Genomic DNA, 26,116 nt, shown 5'->3' on the forward strand with positions numbered 1-26,116 from the left:
AGAGAGGCAGAGACACAGGAGGAGGGAGAAGCAGGCTCCATGCAGGGAGCCCAACGCGGGACTCGATCCCGGGACTCCAGGATCACGCCCTGGGCCAAAGGCAGGCGCTAAACGGCTGAGCCACCCAGGGATCCCTCAGGGAGCAATCCTAATAGAGCTCTCCTGTTGTCTCCGACAACTGTAAAGGGTTAACTGTGACCAATAATACCCCAATATCAATGACCTAAGGATAAAATGACCAGCTCCATGGTAATCCTATTCCCATGAGGGAAAAGCAGGCTGCCCGTCTAGCCTTGGGACTGGGGGACCTGCTACACCCTGAAGTCACGTAACTTACTTCTTCCAGGGTCGTCTCCGAGATGCCGTAACTAGAGATGCCCAGGTCTGAGAGCCGGTCATCAATCTCATGGAAAAGTTCTACGAAGGCCCCCTCTTTGGCAGCTTCGTAGGGCAGCACGTAAGTCAGCTCATGCCCAATGTCTTCCACCAGCCGGGCCTCAGCCACATGCTTCCTGATGAGGTTGGAGATAGCAGAGACATCTGTAGGGACCAAAGCACAAAGACGGTTCAGCCAGCTCAGAGGCCCCCCACTCAGGACCAGCCATGCCTCACCTTCTCCCTTTGCCTACTCCTCAGAAGCCAGCTGCCCACACAGGATACCTGTCCCAGATACTTGTGTATCTCTGGCCTTAGAGTTCCTGGGGGCAAGGGCTAGGTCTTATTGACCTTTGTATCACCAAAGTCAGGAACACTGTAGGTTCTCAGTATATCGTGGGTGGCTGGGTGGGTGGAAAGAAGGATGGAGGGCAGGATGGGCGAGTGAAAGGACGGAAGACTCTGAGGTTGAAAGTCTTGTGTCTATGGCCTAAACTCTAGGATTCTTCAACAGAGAACCTGAGTGGAAGGAATGTTAAAGGAGTCTTCACCCTTCCCTAACCTTCTAAAGGAGGCTCCTGCTATTTACGTCAATAAAAGGTTAATCAAATAGTTCATGGAAGGAGACATCTCCCTGGAAAAAGCCAGTGGTTGGAACTGGGCCTAGGTGGACACAGTAAAGGCTTCTGCTCCATACGTGTTACTGGGGACACTGGTGTCCTATATATACCTCCAAAGGAAGACCCAGGATGCTGCTCTCCATCTCCCGGGCTCTCACTCTCCCTAGCTACTGAGATCCAATCCCTCCCATGGCTGGGTCCTCAGCTCCTCATCCCTGGTCTCCAGCGTCTGGCCAGATCCACTCCCCAGGAGATCCCCCACCCCCAATCACGTCAGCCTCTCGGGGACACTGCCCTGCCAGCTCCCAGCCCAAGCCCCAGGCTCCCCAGCAAGCGGTAAGCCAATCTGCCACCAAGCGGCACCCTCTCCCAGCCCCCCGGCCCCAGCCCAGCAGCAAACCTTGAGTCAGCGCCACCAGCCTCTGCACCTGTCCTCCTCTGCCTCCACTCTGCCCAGCTGGGGGAAGCTCAGGCACCACCTGAATAAGAAACCCCAGAGTCCTTACCGATGGTCAGCGTGTCACTTTCATGGTCGCTGCCCAGGCCAGCATCAGAACTGCTCTGAGAAACACTGTCCTCCTGATGGCAAAGAAGGAGGTGAGAATGGGTCAGGGACCGAGCAAGGTACAGCCGCCAGCACCTTCGCCAGGGAGGGCTTCCATGAGGCTCTACGGTGTGAGAACTGCAAAGGCTCCTCCTGGGAGCCAACTGTGGGCAGCCATGGCTTCTGAAGCCACTGTCTGACACGTGTGTGCCGTGTGGACGGGAGGTCAGCGAGCAGAGCTGTCAACGGGAACGGGGCCGGCCAGGAATGCTGTCACCAGGCACTGGCTGACCTTCCTAGGCATGGGATTTGCCTATTTTTTTTTAATTTTTTTATTTTCTTTTATTCATTATTTATTTATTTATTTATTTATTTATTTAGTCTGGCTCAGTGCTTCTCAGGCCTTGATTTATCTTGATCCACCAGGGGACCTTGTTAAAATGCAGATTCTGACTTAGTGAGTCTGAGTTGGGCCCCCATTTCTGCATTTCTAAAAAGCTCCCAAGTAATCCCAGTGCTGCTGGCCCTCAGACCACACCTTGAGTAGCCAGGCACTGGTTAAAAGGTAAACAAGCAGATGGGAATTGAAGGTTGGGATGTAAATGTTTTAGGGGCCACTGGTTTCAGCCGATGAATCTTCGGCATGTGCTGCGGGACGTAGGAAAACCTACCTGGCTATTGGGCTCTGGTCCCACCTCTGTTATTTACCTGCTGCTCAGTGACCTACAAGTCTCACTTCCCTAATCTGGGATAACAAACACAATACCAGCCTCCCACTATAGCCCTGCACTTTGAAATGATGAAAGTCAAAAAAAAAAAAGTTTATAAATGATAACAATGCTAAGAAAAATTAACTATTACTGCTTATTTTCTTTTATGCCCAGAATCTGCCTGGCATGAAATCAGTGTTCAATGAATATTTGTTGTTTTGTAGTTTAAAAGTTAAGTTCAATGAGATTTAAAGATAACGAGCAGGAGTTGGCAGGGCATTTTGCAGCTACGGCTCCTCACTGCTGGCAAGTCTTTTTTCTTCGTTATTATAAAGTCCTCTAAGGACCTTCTCTATCCACTGTGCCTCCCCAGGACGAAGGAAGCGGGATTCAACCAAACTCGCACTGCGGGAACAAAAGTGTCCTGAGCTTTCCACATAGGAAGTGTGATGGGATTCCCAAGGGACCATAGTGCAGGGAGAGTGGGGTGGAGGTGGACAAGCCACTCACAGCCACCAAGTCCTGACTCCCTGGACCCAGCACCAGCCCAGCACTGAAAGTACAGCTCACCTTTTTCAGATATGACACAGTGCTACTGCTGTTTCTGCAGGAACTGAGGGAGGATTCCACATCCTTCTTGACCAGGGTCAGGTAGTAGCCTGTTCCCAGCTGGTTCTTCAGAAACAGGGAGGAGCCCACGCAGCACAGCTTCCCATGGGAGATGATGGCAATCCTGTCCCCCAGGATGTCTGCTTCATCCATGTGGTGTGTGGAGAGAATAATGGTGCGACCTGCCAGGCACAAACGCAAGGACACGGGACAAGTGAGGCCTACTGATTCTCGTTGATTAAAGCAGCTGGAACTACCAAGCTATAGAACCAAGGCAGAAAACCCTGGAAGCCTGTGTGGGAACGCTATCCTCGCAGAAATCAGAACAGGAACATTTATTTGGGAATTTGCTACATGCCAGGCAGTGTGCTAGGTGGTCTGCAAGCATTCTCACTTGACTTAATTTTCTATGAGGCAGGCACTACTGTTATAAGGAAAGGAACTGAGATAAGTTAAATGACTTTTCCAAGGTCTCGGGGCCAGCTGGAACTGGCTCTGAAGTCCATGCCCCTCATTTGCTCATCTACTCTTTCAACAAACACATATAGTGTCCCATGTTGGGAGAGAGTTGAACAAAGACACAGCCTCTGCTCTCAGCAGTTGGTCTAGAGCGGAACACAGTTACAATAGAGATGTCCAAGTTCTATGCTAGAGGCAGCTCTGGGGACCATGCCCCTTCTCCCCATTTCTCTTCTTGCCCACCCCTAGATAATGAGGCATGATGTTAATTGAGTGTCTTGTAAAGCAGGCCTTCCTTCCACATCTGCACCATGGGTGAGCACAGAGCTTTAAGAAAAGGAGTCCCACATTTTCCTTGAGAAGCAATTCTGCTGCTGTCAAGAATAGCCATGAGCCACCGCCACAGCCATACTGCTCAAGAGCCTCTCCATCCCTCCCTCCCTCGAAGTAAGCACACATCAGCCACCTTGTCGATATTTGAGCAGTAGCTCCCATATTCCCCTACGGGAGTAAGGGTCCACACCGGCTGTGGGCTCATCCAGAATGACAACCTTGGATCCCCCAACAAAGGCCAAAGCCACAGACAGCTTTCTCTTCATTCCACCTGTGAGGGAGAGAGAGTGAGAGAGATGTTCCAGGACCGGCCCCAGACAGCAAAGGCAGAGGCATTGAGAGACAAATAGAGGCACCCTCCTAGGGACAAGCTAGGGACACGTTTCTGACCTACCCACTCACCCCCACACTGGAACACTGGACCAGCTATTGTTTTTTTGCCCTGTGTGGGGCAGGGGGGTTGAGGGGGAGTGTTGAGGGAAGAGGGGGAACACACCTGACAGCTGACTTGTTTTGCTTTTCAGTTTACTGGGTGGCAAACCAACATCCAAGGCCATTTGCTCCATCTCTGCTTTCACGTGCTTCTCTGAGAGCCCCTTTAGACGTGCATAGAACCAGATGTGTTCTTCCACAGTCAGCCTGGGGACAGAAGGGCAGGTCAACTCTGCACCCCACGGGTCGCATCAGAACACAGTGCTTCCTGACCCAGAAGAGAAGAAAATAGGCACGTGTCCACTGCCCCCCCTTCCTGACCTCTTCTAACTTTATTAACTTCTGAAAAATAAGAGGAAGAATCAAGATAGAACAACATTAAGCAACCACCTGAGCTGCTCAAGAAGTCAAAGCTGAAATGTGACAGGTCCCTTCCAGCCCCTTCCACCTGGGACCAGCTGCCATACGTCAGGCAGTTGCAACTTTAAATCTCAGGTCCTCAGAGGGCCCACCCCGCAGCCCCATTGACCAAGAAGCTGGCTCGGCATTCACCTGGAGCAGCCCCCTCCAGGACCTCAGAGGTGCCAGCAGGGAGGTCCCTGTGGAGGACAAGAGCCTGGGCTGCTCGCTTTAGGTAAGAGGAAATGGGAGCCCAGAAGGGGAGAAGTCCTTGCCCAAGGTCACAGAGCTCAGGTCTTTCTCTGCTCCACCACGAAGGCTCCCTGGGGACCTGAGCTGCTGACAGGCCAACCTGAATGGAAGCAGGAAATGCGGGGCCATGGAGACAAGGGCCCCGAGGCACCGCCAGGTCTGGGCATCAAGGAGGAGTGTGGTGGGAGAGGGGACGGGCTCACCGGCCCTCTACAATGCCAGGAATGGAGAGCACTATCTCCCAAGCCCTCATCCACCAGCTGGACTGACGTGACACCTCTCGCCCAATAATCACCTCTTACTTTCCCTAAAATGGAAAGGCAACCAGGTCTCACTATGCAGGGAGGGGAGGCCCGCCACCCCTGAAGAAGGCAAAACGCTTGAGTCCCCCCGCCCCCACCCGTGATTCAGGACACGCACATCCAGAGAGGGTCTGCTTCTCAAAGCACTGCTCGTACTCACATGTCAAACAGCACATTATGCTGGGGGCAGACTCCCAGGTTCTGCCGGATGGTGTTCATCTCAAAGCGAATGTCTTTCCCCAGGATGTAGGCAGTGCCCGAGGTGGGAGGGAACAACCCAGTCAGGATTGACCTGAGGACAACAATTTTGAGGTACAAGAGTCAGTGTTATCCCCCCCCCCCCTGGAAATGCCCCATGCTGGGCTGCAGAGCCAGGGCAGCTACATCACAGGCACCAACCACCCCCCCATCCCTATTCCTTCCTAACAGACCCAAACTGACCTCCCTACAAAGCAAAGAAGTCTTTGCTTTACTGGATAACTAGGAGTGGGCCTATGTGCTGGAAATGGCAATATCAAAACAAGCACTTTTAAATGATTCCAATTTACAACAGAAAGTACACTTTGAAATGTACATTTTCTAAGTCTAAAATCATGTCCGTGAAAAATGGACAAACCAGAAAAAGTTATTCAAAGATAAAAATAATTTTCATGTTAGGCAGTAGGATTTTTTGTGTGACTTTAAAAAATTATTTTGCAATGTTCACGTGTTGATTTTGCATTAACAAATAAAGAAAAGAGGAAAGGAAAGGAAAGAAAAAATAGGAAAAGGTCATCATCCCCAAAGATCTACCCTTAGCAATGGTTGAGACACACTGGAAGTCACGGAGGCTGACTCTGGTGCTTATGGCCCATGCTCCCTTGTGACGCTGCCCACTTTAAGGTCTTTATAGGTCCCTGTAAGTCCCAGAAAGGGCAGTCATATGGCCAGCTATTGCTCACACCTCCTTAGTGACAGAGCGCCTGGAAATCATCACTTCCCTCCAACATATCAAATCTTTCCACACTCTTGCTTCATAGTTCTAACCAAACCAGCTCAAAAGGAGATCCTTGTGGGGCACCTGAGTAGCTCAGTTGGTTAAGCATCTGCCTTCGGCTCAGGTCATGATCCCAGGGTCCTGGGATCGAGCCCCGAGTCAGGCTCCCCACTCAGTGGGGACCCATCTTTCCCTCTCCCTCTGCAGCTCCCTCTGCTTGTGTGCTCTAACAAATAAATAAAATCTTTAAAAAGAAAAAAAAAAAAAAAAAAAGGAGACCATTTCTCAGAGCTGTCACAGCCTTAGGGTTCCAGGAATAGTGCAGAATTCTGAGAAACTAAATGGGAAAGGTCATCAAGAGGGTTCTCCGTCTGCTTCAGGCCAAGGAGAGATCTAGCCAAAACCAGCAGTGGGAAAGGACTCCTGTGAGGAGATGATATCTTACATCCGTCAATTCCTCATGTGCTCTGCCCTTGCCCTGGGAGACCAGAACTGCTTTCTAACTGCACTACAGAACCTTCCTGCGGCGGATTCTGACAGCCGCACCCTCTTCTTACATGGTGGTGGTCTTTCCAGCTCCATTGTGGCCCAGGAAGGAGGTAATCTGGCCCTCATAGAAATTCAAGGCCAGGCCATCCACAGCCACCTTCATGCCATCCCGGTAAACCTTCATCAGGTTCTGAATGGACACGCCCAGCTTCAGGTGTGTGGGTTCCTCCTCCATGCAGACTAGCAGAAGACAGAAGACAGAGGATGGGAATGAACTCACGGCAAATACCGACAGGGGAGCATGAAGACGGGGGGCTGTGCCTGTCCCGTCACAACTGTCCTCTCCCCATGGATACTTCTGGTTTCTCAGGCAAACATTTATTCAGGGCCTAGTCGGGCAGTAGTGTTGGTGATGGGAATTCACTGATAAAGGAACATTCACAGTCCATTGGGGGAAAAAAGACTTGACAAGCAATTAAAATACAGGAGGCGAAAAGCTGTTTAAAAAACACATCTAAACATGCCTTGAAACTATGGAATATCCAGCCCATGGAACACGACTCAGCAATGAAAAGGAACGCACTGTTGATGGACATCACAACTCCGATGGATCTCAAGGGGAATTTTGCTGAGTGGCAAAAAGCCGACCTCAAAATGTTACATATACTATATGGTCTCATTTAGATCACATTCTGGAAATAAGATGTGGAGAGCAGAGTAGTGGTTGGTAGGTGTCGGGGACTGGGGAGGAACGGCGGTGGCTGTGGCTTTGCAGGGGCAGAAGGAGGGCATTTGTGTGGATGGAACAGTTCTTCATCTTGACAGAGCTAGTGATTATGTGACTCTCCATGTGACAAAGGGCATGGACCTAAATACACACACGAATGAGTACATGTAAAACTAGTACAATCCGAAGATCTACACGTTGTAGCAACGTCAACGTCACAGTTCTGATATCATGCTGGAGTTATGCAAAGTGTTATCTTTGGGGGAAACTGAATGAAGGGCACAAGGGAAACCCCTCGATACTATTTTTTGCGACTCCCATGAGTCTGTAACAATTTTAAACAGAACGACCTTTTGTTTGTTGTTCAACACCACACAATCTTAGAGTAGGAACTGACTTGGGAATCTGGAAGGACTACGGTGGGGGGGGGGGGGGGGGGCGCGGATAGAACTAGATCCTGAGGGAGGAGGAGGAAGGCAGGCAAGTCAGAGAAAAGGTTCTCCCGCGAGAGGACACAGTACGTACAAAGGCAGGGTTCTGGCGCCTGTGAGAATTCTAGGAGCCTGAGACACAGAACCTTGGTGGAAAGAGGAGACTGGGCAAGAAGAGCAGCAACAGCAGGAGGAGAGGCTGAGACAGGGGGAAGGGCCATTGGTAAGTCATCTAGTATGCCAGCTCAGGAACACCAGACTTTTCCACTGGCAACTAGAGGGGAAGGCACAGAAGAGCTCAGCAGAAAGGGACTCATTACTATTCGGAAGCCACACTGAACAGAGACAGTTTGTGTCCAAGACCTTGAACAAACAGCCCAGGAGGCAGAGCCTTTGCTCAACTATGGGTACCTCCACCTCCAGTCTGGAGCCAGGAGGGGATGAGGGCTCTGAGTAATGAAGGAAGAGAATCCCCAAAGCACAGGCTGAGCCCTGGCAGCCACTTGGGATCAGTCTACATGGACTCACATAGCTATCACTCTGATGAAGCAGACAGCGACGTTATGGTGCTACAACTACAATCCCTGTTGTCCTGAACTCCTCTTCCTAGCTGTTAGCTTATCACGAAGAGTGTGTGGTGGGGGTGGGGGGTGGGGGCGGGTGTGAAAGTACAGATATCAAGGGCCTCTTTCCTAGAAGCCAAGAAAACAAAGGCAATGTCCCTAAGAGCCCCAGAGAGTGAGCCCCTGATAGGTCAACAACAGCACTGGACACGAACAGCATGGGGGAATTTGGAAAGATGCACTGTATGGGATTCCTTGGCTCCTAGAGTGGTTTTAGACTGTCTCAAGGGCAAAAGCCATCCTTTGTCCTGACAGTCAGTGGGGGCAACAGCACTGAGCCTAAGGGGAGGGCAGGTCAGCAGCACTTACTTTCCGATACTCCCTTCTGGCTGGAACCAGGGTGGCTCTTCTCATCACTTTCCTCACCAAACCAGTAGGATTTGGTGCAAGGAAAATACCAGGGTCTGGGGATTCCATACTGGCCTGCAAGCAAAAATAAAAACCAGGATGTAAGCCAAGCTCACCAACCTCCCAGCAATCCCGAGGTATCCCAGCCAGAACTACTCCCTCTTTGACACAGACTCTGGAGACGGAGCACCCTGGAATGGAGGTGGGGGCACTGGGAGCGCCCAGCTGCCAAGACCTACTATGTATAACGTACATTCTATACCTCTCTGAAGCCTTCAGACAACCCCACGAGGCAGGTTATCAGCCCCATTTTACAGATGAGGAAACTGAGGGATAAGTAGCTTACAGAGGTCACTCGGCCAGTTAAATGAAGGACTCAGAATCTGAACCCAGATCCGTAGGATACAAAATTGCATATTCAATGCAGGAAGCTCAAGGAGAGGCAATAAACATTCCGCATACACTCCCTTAGAGGAAAACCAGGGAAACCAGAAAAAGTTAAACCTCACTCTCTTAGAATTTGATCTATACTATAAAAACGTATCCAAGGCAGGTCTTGGTCAAGGAGATCTATCAAGGGAGGTATTAAAATGAATTTTTATGAATGTTAATTTGATTAAATCACAAGTAAGGGGCTTAGAGCCAACATATCTTATTAGCCACAGGCTGTACTCAGGAAACAGAACCTCTGCTGGTGGTTAATTCTGGGAATACAGAATTAAGAGAACTGGGCCAGCACTGGAAGGAAGACCCGCCTGGACTAGCAGACCCAGTGTGACCCAGCTGGGTTCACCTCCAAGCACCAACACTTAGCAGCTGTGTGTGTACCCAGGCGAGTTACTCCTTTGAGTCCTAGTTCTCTCATTTGCAAAAGGTGCCTGTAAGAGCAAGTCCCAAAGTATACATGACACTTGGCGTAGCGCCTGGCACGCAGTGCTCAAGAAATGAGAGCTACAGCAGTGGTAAGAGTTGTACTTTTACCATGCTCCTCCTCGGATCGTTTGCTTGCCATGGGTCTAAGATCCTTACCAGCTTTCCAGGGAGCCCCCAGGCCCTGCAGAAATTCCAACACAGATAGGGGAGAGCTCTGCAGCTACAAATCACATTTCCATAGCCGATGGCTAAAGCAGCGTGGAAGCTCCACGTACCTGGAAAGACAGCCTCGATGTACCACGTCATCACTCCATAGAGAAAGGCGTCGAACAGCATCATGGAGACTGACGTGGTGAGGTTGAAGCCATCTTCCTCCATGGGGCTCTCAAACAGGTTGTCCCACTGCACCCCAATGCCCTGCTCCTCAAAAAGGGCAAAGTACTCACAGCCAAACCCAAAGGCCACAGGAGATAGCAGGCTCTGTGAGAAAGAGGCAAGAGTCACTTATCCATCTCCTTGTCTCTCATTTTCTAGCACTTCTAATATAAATTCCACCTAGAGAAATTTGAATTTGCAAAATGGATCAATTACAAGATATGGAAGTATTCACCTACAGATCCCTTGAGGGGAGTGGGCTCACTAGCAGCATACCAAAGGATTCTATTTATAACCCTTCGTTCTGCACACACATTTCAGAAATGCATGCATGACAGAGCGTAAAACTTTTAGAATTTTATGCTTCCAAAGATGCCCCAAAGGCCCAGTAATCCTGCACCCACCCACCTACACACACACACACTCTCATCTTCGGTTCTCAGCTTGGACTGCAAAGGGGAGGTGAAGCCCCAGGGGCTGCTGGGTGCACAGCTACTACCCAAGGGTGGTTGCTCACCACAAAGAGCTTGAGTGTGAAGCCCACATAGTCTTGCCACGCCACGCACAGCACGTAGGGCAGGTATAGGATGAAGTAGATGATGCCCCCACAGGCTGCCGCCAGGTTGGCCCTGGAGAAGAGTGTGCTGATGAGGAAGCACTGCAGGATGGTCACCACGGCGAACACAGACAGGAAGACAAACACCACGCTGGGGTCGCTGTAGGGCAGCAGGTTTCCTAACTGGGAAGGAAGAGACCTATTAAAAGTGCTGCCTCAAAATAATTAATTAATTAATTAATTAATTAAAGTTAAATTAAATTAAATTAAGTTAAAAAGTGCTGCCTCAACAAGCAAGCCCATCCTTGCATGATCTATGGGAAGAAGGGTTTATTCATACTCATCTGAGAGCCAATAGAGAGGAGCAGCACTGCTCATCATTCTGATCAGGGACGCCTAAGTAAGGAGAATAACTAACCCAGAACCACACAGCAAAATAAGAATGGAGGCAGGAATAGAAGAGTCCAGGGCTGAGATTCATCAAGGTTCATCTCAATGGACAATTTTGTTCTTTGGTTCTCCAAGAAATACAATTACCTGACGTCTCCTTTTATAAGGACCGGGGCTCTGGGCACCAAGAAAGGGTTGTGGGGACAGCATTCTATGTGACTTCTCCTCTACCCCAAAAGCCATGGAAAATGGCTGGGAAATCTTATCCTCCACCTTGATAACCTGCCACGGATTCTGTATTCCCACAATCAGCCAAATGCTGTGGACCTTTCAAGTCTCTCTCTAGCCTGTTCATCTGGGTGTATCTGAGCAGGACCAGCCAGCATGTGGTCCCAGATCAGCTCTCAGCCACCAGCCACAGGACCACCACCCCTGCCACGGGCCTCCACACTTGCAATCAGATATTTGCAATCAGAGCATGAGCAGAGGTTGTTTTTAGCAAGAACCGCTCTGTCATAATGCTGGGTGACCTCGGTGAAGTCCTTAACCTTCCTTGGCCTCATTTCCTTATATGTTAAATGGGTTAGTGAGGCTATAATCAGAGAGCACAGGTGGATGTGCTCTAAACAGTGCCTGGCAATCAGTTGGGGCTCATTAGTATTAACAGTAGCTAGTATTAACCTAAATATTAGTTCCTCACCCTTTGCACTCCTCTGTCTTTGAAAAAAAACATTTATTTTTACATGATACATCCTTAAAACAAATCATTATAAGGAAAGAAGAGTAGCATATAAACCTATTAATACATGGGGTGGCACAGAACAGCAGTGCCCAGAGTCCCCTTGTTGTCTGGCTGCACACAGCCTCTAGGTGTCAACTCCTCTGATTTGGTCTCAGCCACAGAAAGCTGCCTGGCCCTGGGGTTCAGGATTATGATTGGGTGAGGGACCCCAGGGTCTCAGGTATCAGGAAGGGAGGCTTTGGGGCTGGATATCTCAGCTCAGTGAGGGAGAGCTCACTGGAAAGCTGTATATGATCCCAAGAGCCCATAGGGTTAGTCCCACACTGCCGCTCACAATACCTTCTCCTGCTCAATCCTGCAAATTGCCCGCCCCTTCCATAGATCTTGATCCCTAATAAATACCCATGCGCCAAACTCTCTCAGCCTCTGCTTCCAGAAAAACCCAACTTGCAACCATATGTATCCCTCTGATTATGGTTTTTAGAAATTCTGGCAGTATCACCAGCCAGTACATCTAAGGAAATGAACAGCTCTCAGATGCTGCCACAGACCACTGCCAAGCAGATGTCATGGCATAGGTAAGTGTGCGCCTACCTGGGAAGCAAGAGCCCTGGGTTCTAGGTTCTAGTCCTGCTCAGCCGCTAACCAGCTGGGCTGACCCTGGGCAAGTCACTCTCACCTTGCCCAAATACTGAATGAGGAAACTGCAGGAGATGACGCATCTGACCTCTTGCCTCCCAATTATCTTTGCTTCTCTCCTCACAGCCTGCGGGGGCTTGTTTAGGAGTTCCCTGGCAGCCAGGAACCAGTGTGGCAGCCTTACTTTCAAGATGACCACCAGCAGGCCGGCGCTCACGAGCAGCGGGATGAGGCTACTGATGAACCAGCTGAACCAGAGGATACCGCTGTCCAGACCCATGATGCGCATGGTCTCCTTCAGCCGTGCCTCCTTCTCGTACACGATGCCCTTGATGATCACGGCCACGGAGTAGATCCAGGCCAGCGTCATGAACAGAGGCATGGACCGGCTCATCACCCGCAGGAAGCTGGAGGCCCCAGAGAAGGGTGGGGGAGAATGAGAGGGAGTGAGAATCAGTCTCAGAGGCCAGTGCCCCCTGGACCCACATGCCAGCAGAAGCCCCAAGACTAAGACTGAGTGAACAAGGGGCAGGCTCTCCAAGCTCCAAAACATACAGGTCATCACATGCTTCATGAGGAGCACAACGTGGTGGTGACCGTTGTTAGACCTACCAGGTGCTGCCAAGCACCATTACTCTGGGACTTGCTTAAATCACTAGGTAACTACGTAACTTTTAAAGCACTAAAACAAAGAAACAAAAAAAACAACCCCTTCTCTCTCAAGAGTTCAACACCTTCAAGGGTCATCTCACTACTGACTTGCCCAACTTTTATCACAGATAATGCAAAAAAAAGACTCCAGACAGCTCTTGTAATAATTCAGATTCCAAACCAAAATAGGAAATGGAGCACCGTGAAGTAAAAGGGACACAGAATTTGGACCCTGGAATGCCAGGCCCAAGTCTCAGCTTTACTACTTATGCACTTCCCAGCAATGTGACAACAGGCAAGGTCCCTTAATGCCTACTAAGCTCCCATCCTGTCCTGCTCTTAAGACACCCTTTCTAGAGTAAATCTGGGCTGAGTGGGTAGTGGGGGGGTGGGGGGGAGGCGGGTTTCTTTTGGAAAAGTCTGACTAATTTTTCTGAAGGTAAAAAACAAGATAATTCCAAGGGTGACTTGGAAGAGCTAGAGTGAGCCACACAAGGAAACGGTTGCTCAGTGCAAAGCAGAGGGCAAATGTTTAGAAGAGGAGCTCTGCTCCTTCTGTACTCTGATCTCTACACATATATATCACAACAGAGAATAAGAGAATTTCCAGAATTTGGAAGAGACGTTACATATCTCAGATGCTTGTAATAACTACACCTTGGCCCATGCTCTCCTACAAGAAATCTTTAGAGGGGGTGCTGAGGTGGCTCAGTGGGTTCAGCGTCCAACTCTTGGTTTTGGCTCAGGTCATGATCTTGGGGTCATGAGAAGGGGCCCCCACACCCGTGTAGAGCCTGCTTAAGATTCTCTCTCTCCCTCTGACCCTTCCTCAAACCCCTGCCCTGCTCCTCTCTCTCTTTTTTTCTCTCTCTCTAAAAAACTAAAAAGAAATCATTAGATCCAAAGGCACAGTTCCCACAAGATCTTGGCAGCTTAGTAACTAAGCACAGAAAGATTATCTAAAGTCTAAGATAAAAAGGCCTTGTTCAGTTTTATTTGGATTGCTTCAAAATGTGGTTTACCACTTATAAAGAGTAAGCGGATGAACTGACATGGAGTCAGCTTTTATAGGTCTAGATCAATGTTTCTGTGTTTGAGGGATCTATGTATGTGTGTATGTGCTTGCAGGTGTTTGTCACGCCACATGTTGAATTTGCAGATTGAGGGCACCTGGGTGGCTCAGCGGTTGAGTGTGTCTGCCTTTGGCTCAGGTCCTCATCCCAGGTCCTGGGATCGAGTCCCACATCGGGCTCCCCACAGGGAGCCTACTTCTCCCTCTGCCTGTGTCTCTGCCTCTCTCTGTGTGTCTCTCATGGACAAATAAATAAAATCTTAAAAAAAAAAAATTGCAGATTGAGCAAAACTTTGACCAAAAGGGTAGGGTATGTAAACAATATAACTGCTGGTAACCACAGATGAAAAAAGAGGGAGGATTACCAGGATGTGCACATGTGTGTCAGTGATGTGGCTGGAACTACCTACATATGGCATCTTATTTTCTAAAGTTATTCACTGAATTTCAGAAAAGACTTTTTTTTTTTGTGACAACACATATGAAATCATTAAAATCAAAGCATCCTACCTCCTTTGGGTATATGCACATGCATATGTGTGTGTGTAGGTACTCTCTCTAAGGACAGTGTTAACCTGTTACGTGAAGATGGTGGCTTGGTGGTAACTTACATGTCATCGACGTAACAGGGGTAGGGCATCTGTTGCACATAGACGCCAGTTTTCCTCTCGGTGCCCGTCAGCACCCTGATGATCGCCTGCTCCACCACATCTTGCAAGTAGGCAAAGCCCCCCCAGACGTACCGCATATCCTCAAAGGGGTCAGCCCGAGGACCCGGGTCCCAGTACCTAAAATCACATCACAGGTGATCAAATATTCCTTAGAACCGTACATTTAAAAGAGCCAATCACTCACAATCCACCATCGTTACCGAGTCACTGTTCTCATCTAACATATTTGTGTCTTACTTTCTGCTCTCAGTCCTGTGCATATATTAAAACTGATACAATCAGAGTGAGCATACCACCACCAGAAGGTTGGTTTAGTTTTAAACTCTTCCTTGGCTACCTAACGTTGCAGCAAGTGGACATGCCAAAATCTGTTTAATCATTCCCTTTTACGTTGGTTGCTCACTCCTTTTTATAAAAAATAGGATAATGCTAGCACAGGAATCCTAAAGCCATTTCTTCTTTTTTTCCTGTTGATTTAATGCTGTGGGATTAATTCTCTTGAGCGAAAATGCTGAATCAAAAGATGATTATTTTAGGACCTTTGAAAAAACTGTCTCTGGCAACGGGATGTACCACTTTCACCAAAATCATGCCACCAATTGGAGTTATTTTTTGGTGACATTTCTACCAAATTAGTACTTAAAACAAAGTGCCTCTAGTCATATTAGCTGCTCTTGACTTCCCCCAAACTGGCTGGTGTGGTGGGCTTGAACTCACCCATCCTTGATTTTATTTGTCCTCTCCACATTGTCAATGTCCATTCGGATCTTGTACTTGACGTGACGGGGCAGCTCAATACTGCCCGGAGTGATTCCGGTGAACACGATACCAGCCCAGAACTTCCTCTCATCCAGCAACTCCATAGACTTGTTGATAAGCCGGACTTCTGTTGCTACTGGTTCCAGCTTGTTCAGGTTGACACACTGATGGAAAAACGGCCTTCATGAGAAACTCCAGCCTCCAGGAAAACAAGCAGTGCCCAAGGCAGACTCTGTCCCAAGAGGGACGTGCTAACTGCGTGACATTTTTGTCCTCACTCTCTCCTCCTCTCCAAAGTCATTTTCCAAGATTCGATTGAGAATGGACCCTTTTGTTTTTTAACAGCAATTTAAGAGAAATGCTAGAAGTATTTAGAGATAAGTTATTTATATTGATTTTTGTGGAGGGAAAGAGGTTGAAACAATTGATCAGACCTCATTTTCCTGTTTTTCTGGCAATTTTGAATCATAAAGAACCAAATAAGCATAACAAAAAATAAAGAACAAAACAAAAACAAAAACACACCCAGGCCCTTATCTGTCCCTATTAAGTCACATAATTTTTAAGAAGAGATTTTTAAAATATAATGTATCCTATTAGTTCTTAGAGAAATTTCATAAATAATGCCTTTTTAAGGGCATGCTTTCTTGCCATTAGGTATTGAGCTGTGAAACCTTGGGAAAACCTAGGAGACCGTGGACAGAAACACTTTTGAGTCAGAAAGAATAAAGCTAGAGTTAGGTCTATTTATCCATTCAGTCATTCAACTAACATTTATGAGTGCCTTCCGTACACCAAGCCCTATATTAGGTTTGGGGAATCTGGAAATAAAACTAGACACTATTTCTAAACTTTCCTCCAATCCACACCTTATTGCACCATCTCAGAGAAAGAAGCCAAAGACTTTTCAAAATGATCCACAGAACAGATCCTCACCTCCATGAATCGAGAGATGGTCTGAATTGCCTGGTCGGTCTCATTGAAGGCTTCTCTCCAGGTGTACACAGATCCATTAGCAGACTGGACATCCTCTGGGTGCTTGGCCAGAAATGCCAGGATATCTTTGGCAGTCCAGTCTAAGCCATCTAATCGCTGTTCCCAAAAGTGGTCATTGCTTCTGCTGTCCAACAGTGTCTGGCATTCCAGTGAGAAAGTACAATCAATAAACACCAACTAAGCCTAGATACTAACACTTACATGATTTACAAAACCTAACCTTTTTACAGATACCGTCTCTTTTTTTAATCTTCACAGAAAATTGTGAGGTAGATAACAGTGTTCCCATTTTATAGGGGAGAATACTAAGGTTGAAAAAATGTATGATTTTAACTAAGGCTGAGTCATAACGTTATCAGGCATGGAGCTAAGACTCAAAGTCAGAGTAGTCTGCATCCAGAGTTCATGTTTCCAGCCTAGCTTAATAGTATCGACCACAATAACAACAGTGATGATACTTACTCTGTACAATCTTTATATTAGATCATTGATATGTTTTATCTCACTCAGCTCCCTAAGCAAGATCTGTCTAAAAATTCCCATTTTACAGATGAGAAAACAGGTTCAGAAAGCTCAAGCCCCTAACACAAGGTCACACAGCTAATAAGTAGCAAAGCCAGAGTATGAAACACGGACTCTGATTCTAGTGTACCTTCCCCTTGCATTGTATCATCTTCCTCTATTGAGATTCAAGCTGATGACTCCTCATAAACACCTTATGTCTAGGCTGAATTAAGACAAACCCACTTGTGCTGTTTAGCTTGAGGGAATGCCACCGCTATAAAACCAACTAAAATTGTAGGATGTATGGGTTATGATGCAAAAGAGGCCTGTCTTCCAAGACTTGTTCCCTAGCTGGTTGGTTCCCCATGTGAGTCCACACAGAAGAGAAGGACAAACTAATCTGATGTTCATCGAGTAGATCCAGAGACCTGGGGCAGAAGCCTGCACAGGTACTGCCAGAAAGACGGGTTAAGCTCAGCTCACGGAATAGGAGAAGCAGGTATAGCTCCTGTCACAACTTCAAGGGGGGGGAAGATGAAATTCTGGCTCTACTGAAATGGAATCTCTAAGGAGCAAAACACTGCTACTTATTAAATCAGTCTTATTTCCACTAACAATTTAAGTTTCCCCCCCATGTGGCTTCATATTTATTATTTTAATGGGAGCATAATAGGTTTTATGGAGTATATATACTATAATTTCATGAACTATTCCCATACTGCTAAGAATTTAGCCTATTTCTAATTTCTCACAATAACAATTATTACAGCAATAACATTTCCACTCATACAGTGACTTCTTTAAAATTATTTCTGTAGGATACATCCCTGAGGGTGTACAGAATAGAGATACACAGGATAGCACTTTATTTTTTTAATGGCTCTTGCAATTTTCATTCCAAATTGCTTTCCTATAGGGAGCAACAATCTATACTATCCTCAATAAGACACATTAAGTATTTTTGTTAACAGATACAAATTTTTACCTCACAAAAGTTCACAGGGGTATGGGTTAGCAATTCTGAAATGGCTTTCTCTGGAGACTTGAACAAGAAAGAGCTGAATGAAGACACACGGCATTTGGGGCGAGGCTGGTCCTGTCCAATGTGACTTCTGAGCAATATGGTTAGGGAAGGCAGCAAGACCAGAAAGATGTGACCAGTGAGACTGCTGATCACACAGCCATTCTGGAGTACTTGAGGGGGTTAAGGGACCTACAATCACCCTTAGGAGTGGTAGCCAGGGAGGAAGCAGGGCCTTGAGATGAAGGAGGCCCAGAGCAGCTCAGAAAAGAGAACAGCTGAGAGTCTGTGGGTTTCATGACTCAACAGAGAAGTGCTTCTCAACTGGGGGGCGGGGGGGGGGGGGGGGTGATGCAGTACATGTAGACAGGGTTGGAAACAGCAGAAAGATAAGAACTACCACAAGGGAGAATGGTGGTTGCCAGGGGCTAGGAGTGAGGGAAGTGGGTAGGTCAAAGGGTACAAAGTTTCAGTTACGCAATATGAGTAAGTTCTGGAGATCTAATGCACAGCAGAATGACCATAGTTAACAATACGGTACTGCTGGGGCGCCTGGGTGGCTCAGTCAGTCAGTTGAGTGTCTGACTCTTGGTTTCGGGTCGGGTCATGGTCTCAGGGTCATGGGATTGAGCCCAATGTCAGGCTCTGCAATCAGCATGGAGTCCGCTTGTCTCTGTCCCCTCCCCCTCCCCTCCTGCTCCCCTCCCTACTCACATACTCTCTCTCTCTAATAAGTAAATCTTAAAACAAAAACAAAAATATGACTGTATTATATACTTGAAATGTGCAATGAGGCTACTTTGTGAGGTGATGGATATGCTATTTAGCTTCACTGTGATGATCACTTCACAATGTATACTAACTCAAAACATGGTGTACAGCTTAGACAATTTTTATTTGTTAATTACACTTCAATAAAGCTGAAAAAAGAAAGAAAACCGAGAGCTACGGCCAAAAGAAGCCACAAGCCTCAGGCATAACCTCACATAACAGACACGAGGCTGTAGGAGGTGCAGAGGACTGAGCAGCACAAGCTTGTGGAGTAAGAGAAACACTCCTTAAGAGAGAAAAGAAAGCAGGTGAAGAGGCCCCTTTAACTTCCACCCACAGACTGATGCATCCGGAATCAGTGTCTCCAGGTTAACCGCCTCCCGCACTCCAGGCCTCAGTATCCCCTGGCATATCGGAAATCTCCACCATCCACCTGCTAGAAACCTTTTCCCCTCCACAACGAAGCAGCCACCAGGCTTCACCTCCTGCTGAAGTCTTGGCCACCCACTTAGCTAGTCTCCACTCTGGCCTCTGCCTTCCATCTTTCCACACTTCAATCCACCTGACATACCAGATTAATGCATCTACCCATCTCTCCTTGCTTCAAACTTGTTAATGGTCCCCCACAGCTTAAAGTAAAAGTTCTTGGTATTACACACAAGGCCCTCCAAACTACATGCCATGCCTTCCTCCCCAGCCACAGTTTCTACATTTCCTATTGCACATCTTGGACTCTCCCAGCAGAATTACTAACGAATGCCATGGCCACGTTTACAAGGGCTTTGTCCCCTAAGCACCGCGAGCTAGTCGTTGCTGGAACATCCAAGCCAAACTCTCCACTTAAAAGTAGGGGAAGCAATTAATATTATAGGTCAACTATACTTCAATTAAAAATTTTAAAATAAGGGGTACCTGGCTGAATCAGTTGGTGGAGCATGCGACATGAGCTTGGGGTTGTGAGTTCAAGCCCCAGAGTAGGTCGAGATTAAATAAATAAAATCTTATTTTTAAATCAGTCAATCAGTAGAGGAAGGAAAGCCTCTATCTGCCTACAGATCGAAATTCATGGAATCCCGTCAATAGGGCCCCTTATAATCTCCTGAGACACATAAGGAGAGACATCCAAAAAGTAAAAATCTGGATTCCAAGGACAGAACCAGGAAGAACAGGCCCAAGACTACACCTAAGGTCAATGGAGCTCTGTGTGGCTGGATCACGTGACTTCCTTCTCAAGGAGAGACTGGAGCCCAGTGGAGACCCATACTTGAAAGGCATGAATTGTTATTATTACTAGTCAGGAATTATTCCATATATCCATGCAAATCATTGTTGATGTTTTTCTCACCAAAGTCCCTTACGAATTCCGCATATGTAACAGGACTAGAGCAACAAAGATGACTCCAGCTTTCCCATCCCGGGAAGGCCCCATCGCGCCCCCTACCCAGGGCATCAAGGGGGAATCCTAAGCTTGCAAAAGTACCTTTCAGGTAGGCACTGCCGCTAAAACCTGGCTATCCCTCTGATCAATGAGGTGTCAAGACAAGAAACCTGGTAAAATCCATTCTTGCTTCTTAATGGCAGCAGAAACAAAAGAAAGAGGCCTCCCTCGCCATGGAGATAGGAAATAGTCTAATGATTCTCTGACTCAGCCCAAGGCAGGGATGATGTGATTAAATGGCACTCAAGTTCAAACAAAGGAAACATTCTGTTCTTGCTCAGACTCCTCCACTTTTGAATCCAATTCTCTAAAGCACTTATCCCTTTCAAGTGGCTCTGAAGCACTCAGTGCAATTCCCCTCCACACCTTAATGGTGGCTGGGCACTCACACAGTGCCTTGGAAGAGAGCATCTCAGCTCAATCTAGAGGTCAGACCCGGCCTTTGTCCCCACCCCTGTGTAGAGACCTACCAGGACATAGGAAACCTAAATAAGATGCCGTGGTTGGCTTTTGGACCAGAAATGACAATAGGCAGGGTCTTACAGTCACTAAATTTCTTGGCAAACTGACTTCTGACCACCAGATACATGGATGCTGGTGTGCATGAAACAGTGTTACCTGTGTACTCTCACCTGCAGCTGGAGCTGAGCTTGACACACCTACCCTGGTTAAATGTAAGAATTCTCATCCCATCCCAGTCATCTCCATGAAAGTGACCAGAAACTCACCACTATAGCATCAAGCAGGCACACAGTAATCGTAGGGACACTCACCCGAACAAGGTCCATTTCTGGGTTACTCTCCATGAAGGTCCAGATCTTGGGGCTGAGCTCTTCCCACATGCCTTGCATATCATGAAACACAGCCAGCTCCTGAAAGGTCTTATTCACCTGGAGTCAGGTGGGGAGCCAGGGGCAGCAGGAAAAATGAAGGAGAGGCAGAGCCATGAGACATTCAGCTGCCCCCTGCCAAGATGCCCCATCACTGTTTCCAATCTTTCCCATCCCCAAGAAGTGTCTGCCTGCAGCTATAATTCCAATACCCAAGGCTGGAGAGCTGGCCCTACAGGGTCAGCTCTCTGGCCTGGGTCATGCTTGAGGTTCTCCCTCTTTGGAAACTCTGGAAGAGCCATGAACATAGTCGATACAATCCATTTGAAGCCACAACTTCACTTTTTTGCCCATAATTTCTAGGAGGATTCTAGAGAGGGATTTCTGGGCCTGGGCAGCTTACCTCGGCCATAACCTGCCTTGTGGCTGGCGTGTCAGGTGTATACAGGATCTTCCCAACAAGCAGAGGCTTGAGAGCTTTCCAGATGATGCGGGAAAGAGGACTAGACTCCAAATTCTTCATCAGATCATTGCAATAAGGAGCTACGAAGAAGACAAAAGGCAGATACTCATATGCATGGTCATATACTTGTAGGAGCTCACAAGGGCTTGGGAGATAACCAAACAGTCCTGGGTTCAAATCCCAGCTCCACCACCTAATAGCTATGTAACAAGTAACTTGACCTCAAGAGGAGGCCAACTGAGGAGCCTCAGTTTGCTCCTCTGTATAAATAAAGTTATTAGGTACTTGACAGAGATGTGGTGAGGATACATAGATGTTATCAGTAAAGCTCCTACAACAATGCTTGACAAATAACCAGAGCTCATTATAACACTGTTGATGGATGGCTCATAACTGAGAGAATCTAGAAAAAATGTTTTACTATGCACATGCCTGCATAACTCTCGATTCATACTCATAAGTCAGCCCTTGACAACTCGTTTTCATTGAAAAGCTGAATTTAGACCTCAGTCTTAAGTTTTCAAGCAAAAATAAAACATTTCCCTTTAACAGGTCTCATCCCAGGCATATCGGATAAATGTAATAAAAATTCCTAACGGAAAAATCCAAAGTTATAATAGCCAATAAGGTGTGGTTACCCAGAATTCCTGAATTCTTTAAAAAATGTCATTCTGGCTTCTTTTAGATATCAAGTATCCTCTATACGCTGCAAGGAGGATATATTAAAAAAAAAAAAAAAAGGATTTGCTCATAGTTGTATCTGCTTTGCAAATGAAGGTTCCCTTGGGCTGACTTGCAAGTGAGGCAGTAGAGCGGATGGCATTTCAGAAAACTGCCTATAATGCCATCCCCTTCAGGCTTGCAAAGCAACCTGCTATGTCTGGAGTGCTTTACTCCAGAGAAGAATAAAAGGTTCTTGTGTTACACTAACACACAAAAAGCTGCCTCACTGGTGTCTGAAAGAGACACCTGTGGTTGGAAATGGAGAAAGGCTCGCTTGCATCATGTTTTCAAGGAAAAGGATGGCATTGTCTAAAACTGTAACATTGGCTCCTTGCTGCCACCAGACACAGAACACACAACCCCACAAAACCACCCAAGTGCGAGAAGCAGATATGGAGTTACGAGGTTCTCTAACACCGCCTTGCAGCTAAGAACCAAAAACAAACAGCAGATCAAATGCGTGAGTCTGATGATACACACATACACCACATTAGCAGCTATTTCAGAGGCCATGTGGTTTACCAGAAATAAAGCACAGGGGGCAGGCAGGTCAGGGCTTAACCCTGGCTCTTATGGATTAGCTATGATGTGGCTCTGATCAAGTCACTTAACCTCACTGAGCCTATAAAATGTGGAACCTTCCTTGCAGGGTTCCCGTAAGGGTGAAATGCCCAGTACACAGGAAATATTCCCTAAATGTTAGCTTTTATTGCTGTCATCATTGTAACTGTTATTGTAAAGGTTTTACTATAAAGCATGCCCAGGGAGGAGAAGAAGAAGATCCTTGATTTCTCTGGGAACTCCCCTCCCACAACCCCCAGGAGACTGGGGAGGTCGGCTTTCAATCACTCATGCATTTGATAAACACACTGTGTGCCTGATATGTGCCAGGCTTCCTTCAGAGCAGTGGGGACACTTAGCTGATAAGGAAAGGACTCCTCTAGGAGCTCAGCGTGGTGGGCAAACAGACCTGAAACACCCAATACTGCTACAGGGGAGAAGGGTAAATATGGGGCAGGAGGGACATGGACCGGACCAAGGCTAACACTAACGGGGGCTGGGGCCACCGGGGCTTCCATCTGCGCAGACACTCACTTGTAGAATTGTCATAGAAGCTGCCAGCATCTTCGTCCGTGCCGTTGCCACCAAAGAGGGCTTTGTAGTTGTTGTCCTCGTACCAGTTGAGGGACTTGATCTTGAGGCCCCCCCCCTCGGGGTGGCCACAGACAATGCGGGACACAGCTTGGTAGATCTGGGTGGAGGAGCTGGAGCTGTTCACGTTGGTCAGGAACATGACCTCCTGGCGCATGTCGCTCCAGCTGTTCATGCTGAACAGCTGGCACCACGGATTGGGAGGAGAAAGAGGGAGGAGGGAAGGGGAGACGAGGGTAGGGCAAGGGTAGAGGAGAGAGAAAGAAACATCTTATTTTCTTGACCTCTCCAGGGCCACACCCCAGAACATTCCGTGTCACGTCCTTTTAGCCTTGCCATAGGGTTGTCAGAACCTTGCTACCCCACGGGTGGCCCTGGGATGAGCAGAGGCATTATGTGAGAGGTGGTCTGGAATGCAGGTTAGGTCCGCAACTAGGTCCAACCACAATTCGAATCTGCATGTTCATCAGATGCCCCAGTGATTCTTATGCAAATTGAAGACTGAGAAGCATAAACGAGAAGTCAGTGGAGCCCCGGTGATGGGCTTTATTTCATTTGGATTATCTTCTGGCTTATGGAAGAGAATGCTTTCTCCGAATAGCCATGTGTTCCCAGACATCCATCAGGAGCTGCTCCCACCCGAGAGCACGTACTCCTTTCTGAAGAGCCTTAAGCCTCCCTGTGGAAAGTGAGGAGGCCCTGGGAGGAAAGGTAGAGTGTGTGTGTGTGTGTGTGTGTGTGTGTGTGCGCGCGTGTGTGTGTGCAGCCCCATCCTGATCTCAGTTAAGTGCTAGGCAAAGTGTTGAGGGGGAGACCCGAGGCTGAATCCCCGCTACGTGTCTCACGGGCTTACAGCCTTACACAGGTCACTCCTCCGAGGGTCCGACTCTTCACTGAGACCCCGAAGTGTCAATCGCACAAAACAGAAGAGAAGGCCTGGCACAGAACAGCCCTGCTCCCGCCCCAGTGGCCACGGGCTGTATCCGCGACCCACACCCCACAAGCACTTTGTCTCCTATACAAATGTGCTCCTGCACCTTGTAGAGTTCTGGGCCCAACTGTCCTTGTAAGTAAGTATTTATCAAGCACTTTGCATTTCTACCCATCTCACGATAAATGAGTTATAAACCTCTACATTCCCTGAAATGTCACCGCGTGTGCTCGGCGCCCGGAAGACTGAGCCCCGGAGGGCAGAGGGAAGACACTAGGCGGTCCTGCCCACGCCCTGTGGAAGGCCTAGATCCCGACACCACGTGCCCAGTTTTCTATCTCAGAGCCTCCTGGTTCGTGAGGGTAACGTGGACCTCGACACTGTAGATCCTGTCTTTGCCTCCTGCCTCCGGAGGGACACCAGGCACTCCAGGGGAGGTCAGAGGTCATAAGCATCTCTCCCTCCAAACCGGGAGCATCTGACATATACTACAAGGACACAGCTAGTGGCCAGCCTTTCCTTACTTTATCTTTTCATAAACTAGATGAGGTATTCAGGACAGGGAGGGCAGAGGTCGCCAGGCCACCTTTCCTTTTGTTGGTGGCGGAGCAGCCCCGGAGATGTTTTAATGACAGTAAGTGAAAGCCACTCACTTCTCTCGCCACAGGCTGCCTCGCCACCACCTGCCCACCAGCCCCCAACCGCAAGCACAAACTTCTTCCCCCGTGAAACCAGGACATCCTTGGATGGAGGCACCAGAGTCATTCCAAACCGCTGGCTCTTCCTGGCACCTGTCTAGGGGCGAACTCCTACTCATCCTTCTATACCTCAGCTCATGCTCCACACTTATCTGTGAAGCGCCCCTACTCACAGTGAAGGGTGGCCACTTGTCCCCCAGCCCCCGAAAGACGGTGTTCGATAATCATCTGTGGTGTGAATGAATGAATGGCTGGCTACTTTCTCAAGACGCTGCAAAGGCCCCTCTCTTCCCTTGCCCCCACCTTAGTCTCTTCTAATTTCACAGCCAGAATGTATGATCTAAGCAGTCTCATTCTCTAGGCAACGTCATACACCCTCTGCTCCAAACCCTCCACTGGCTTCCTGTCTCGCTCAGCGTAAATCCGGCCTTACCAGGTCCGCACGGTGCTTGCCTCCTTCCTGGACCTCAGCTCCGAGCACCCTCTCACTTGCCCCCTCTGTTCTGGCCACACCACCAGGTCTTCCTTGGTCTTTAAATACATTCCTTAATCATACCCTACATCAATGTCTTTGTATCTGTTCCTGCTTAGAGTGGACAATATATGGTCATTTCGTAAGGTCCAACTGTCACCTTGCCAGAGAGGACTTCTCTAATCACCCCTTTAAGAACACTTCATTACCCTCTATCCTTCTACTCTGCTTTCTTTTTCTTCATTGAGGTATCTTGCTGTCATGTTATTTGCTGACCTCTCTATTTCTACCTCCCACCATGCGAGCCCCACAAGAACAGGAGAGCTAGCGTGCTCGCTGCCAAGACCCCACCATCTAGCAATGTCAGGCACCTGGTAGGGACTGAATGGACAAGCAGGAGGCTCCCTGTCCTGCCTTCCCCATCTCATCACGCACACCTTCCCTGTCACCTAGATGTGGAACTCATGCCAGCGCTCACTCATTGAGTTCCTAAAGTCCCCATTTCTATCCAATTTGCCAGGCTCTGTTAATCCGTATTTCCTTCTTTGAAGAATGTCCTTTCTATTCTAGTCCAGGTTCCATTGGAGTTCATCACACAAAAAGGAGGCTATGGCAGCAAGAATATGGGGTTTGTAGTCCAACAGTCCTGGGTTCAAACCCTAGCGTTTGCCAATTAACTAACTAGATGACTGTGAGCCCCAACTTTCTGAGCCTCGGTGCCATCTGTAAAATGGGCACAGTGAAGACCCACTCTCATCTG

The 26,116-nt window shown here is 48.0% G+C and overlaps 1 protein-coding gene and 1 long non-coding RNA gene across 2 annotated transcripts in view; one reads left to right on the top strand and one right to left on the bottom strand.

The window, feature by feature from the left end:
* The window catches only part of ABCA1 (ATP binding cassette subfamily A member 1), a 128,475-nt gene that overhangs the window by 32,522 nt on the left and 69,837 nt on the right, over positions 1-26,116 (bottom strand). Inside the window, 17 exon segments of the mRNA XM_025433156.3 lie at positions 338-540; positions 1,502-1,574; positions 2,820-3,040; positions 3,784-3,921; positions 4,147-4,289; positions 5,196-5,327; positions 6,569-6,740; positions 8,591-8,704; positions 9,778-9,982; positions 10,395-10,616; positions 12,389-12,611; positions 14,539-14,715; positions 15,316-15,521; positions 16,294-16,491; positions 20,861-20,977; positions 21,321-21,460; positions 23,199-23,439. Coding sequence (XP_025288941.3) covers positions 338-540; positions 1,502-1,574; positions 2,820-3,040; positions 3,784-3,921; positions 4,147-4,289; positions 5,196-5,327; positions 6,569-6,740; positions 8,591-8,704; positions 9,778-9,982; positions 10,395-10,616; positions 12,389-12,611; positions 14,539-14,715; positions 15,316-15,521; positions 16,294-16,491; positions 20,861-20,977; positions 21,321-21,460; positions 23,199-23,439 — 2,925 coding nt within the window.
* On the top strand, positions 11,869-13,844 carry LOC125756075 (uncharacterized). The gene is made up of 2 exons (XR_007414102.1): positions 11,869-12,143; positions 12,331-13,844. It is a non-coding gene; the product is annotated as an uncharacterized LOC125756075 (long non-coding RNA).

The sequence above is a fragment of the Canis lupus genome, chromosome 11, assembly GCF_003254725.2.
Source record: "Canis lupus dingo isolate Sandy chromosome 11, ASM325472v2, whole genome shotgun sequence".
Classification (NCBI taxonomy): Eukaryota; Metazoa; Chordata; class Mammalia; order Carnivora; family Canidae; genus Canis; species Canis lupus.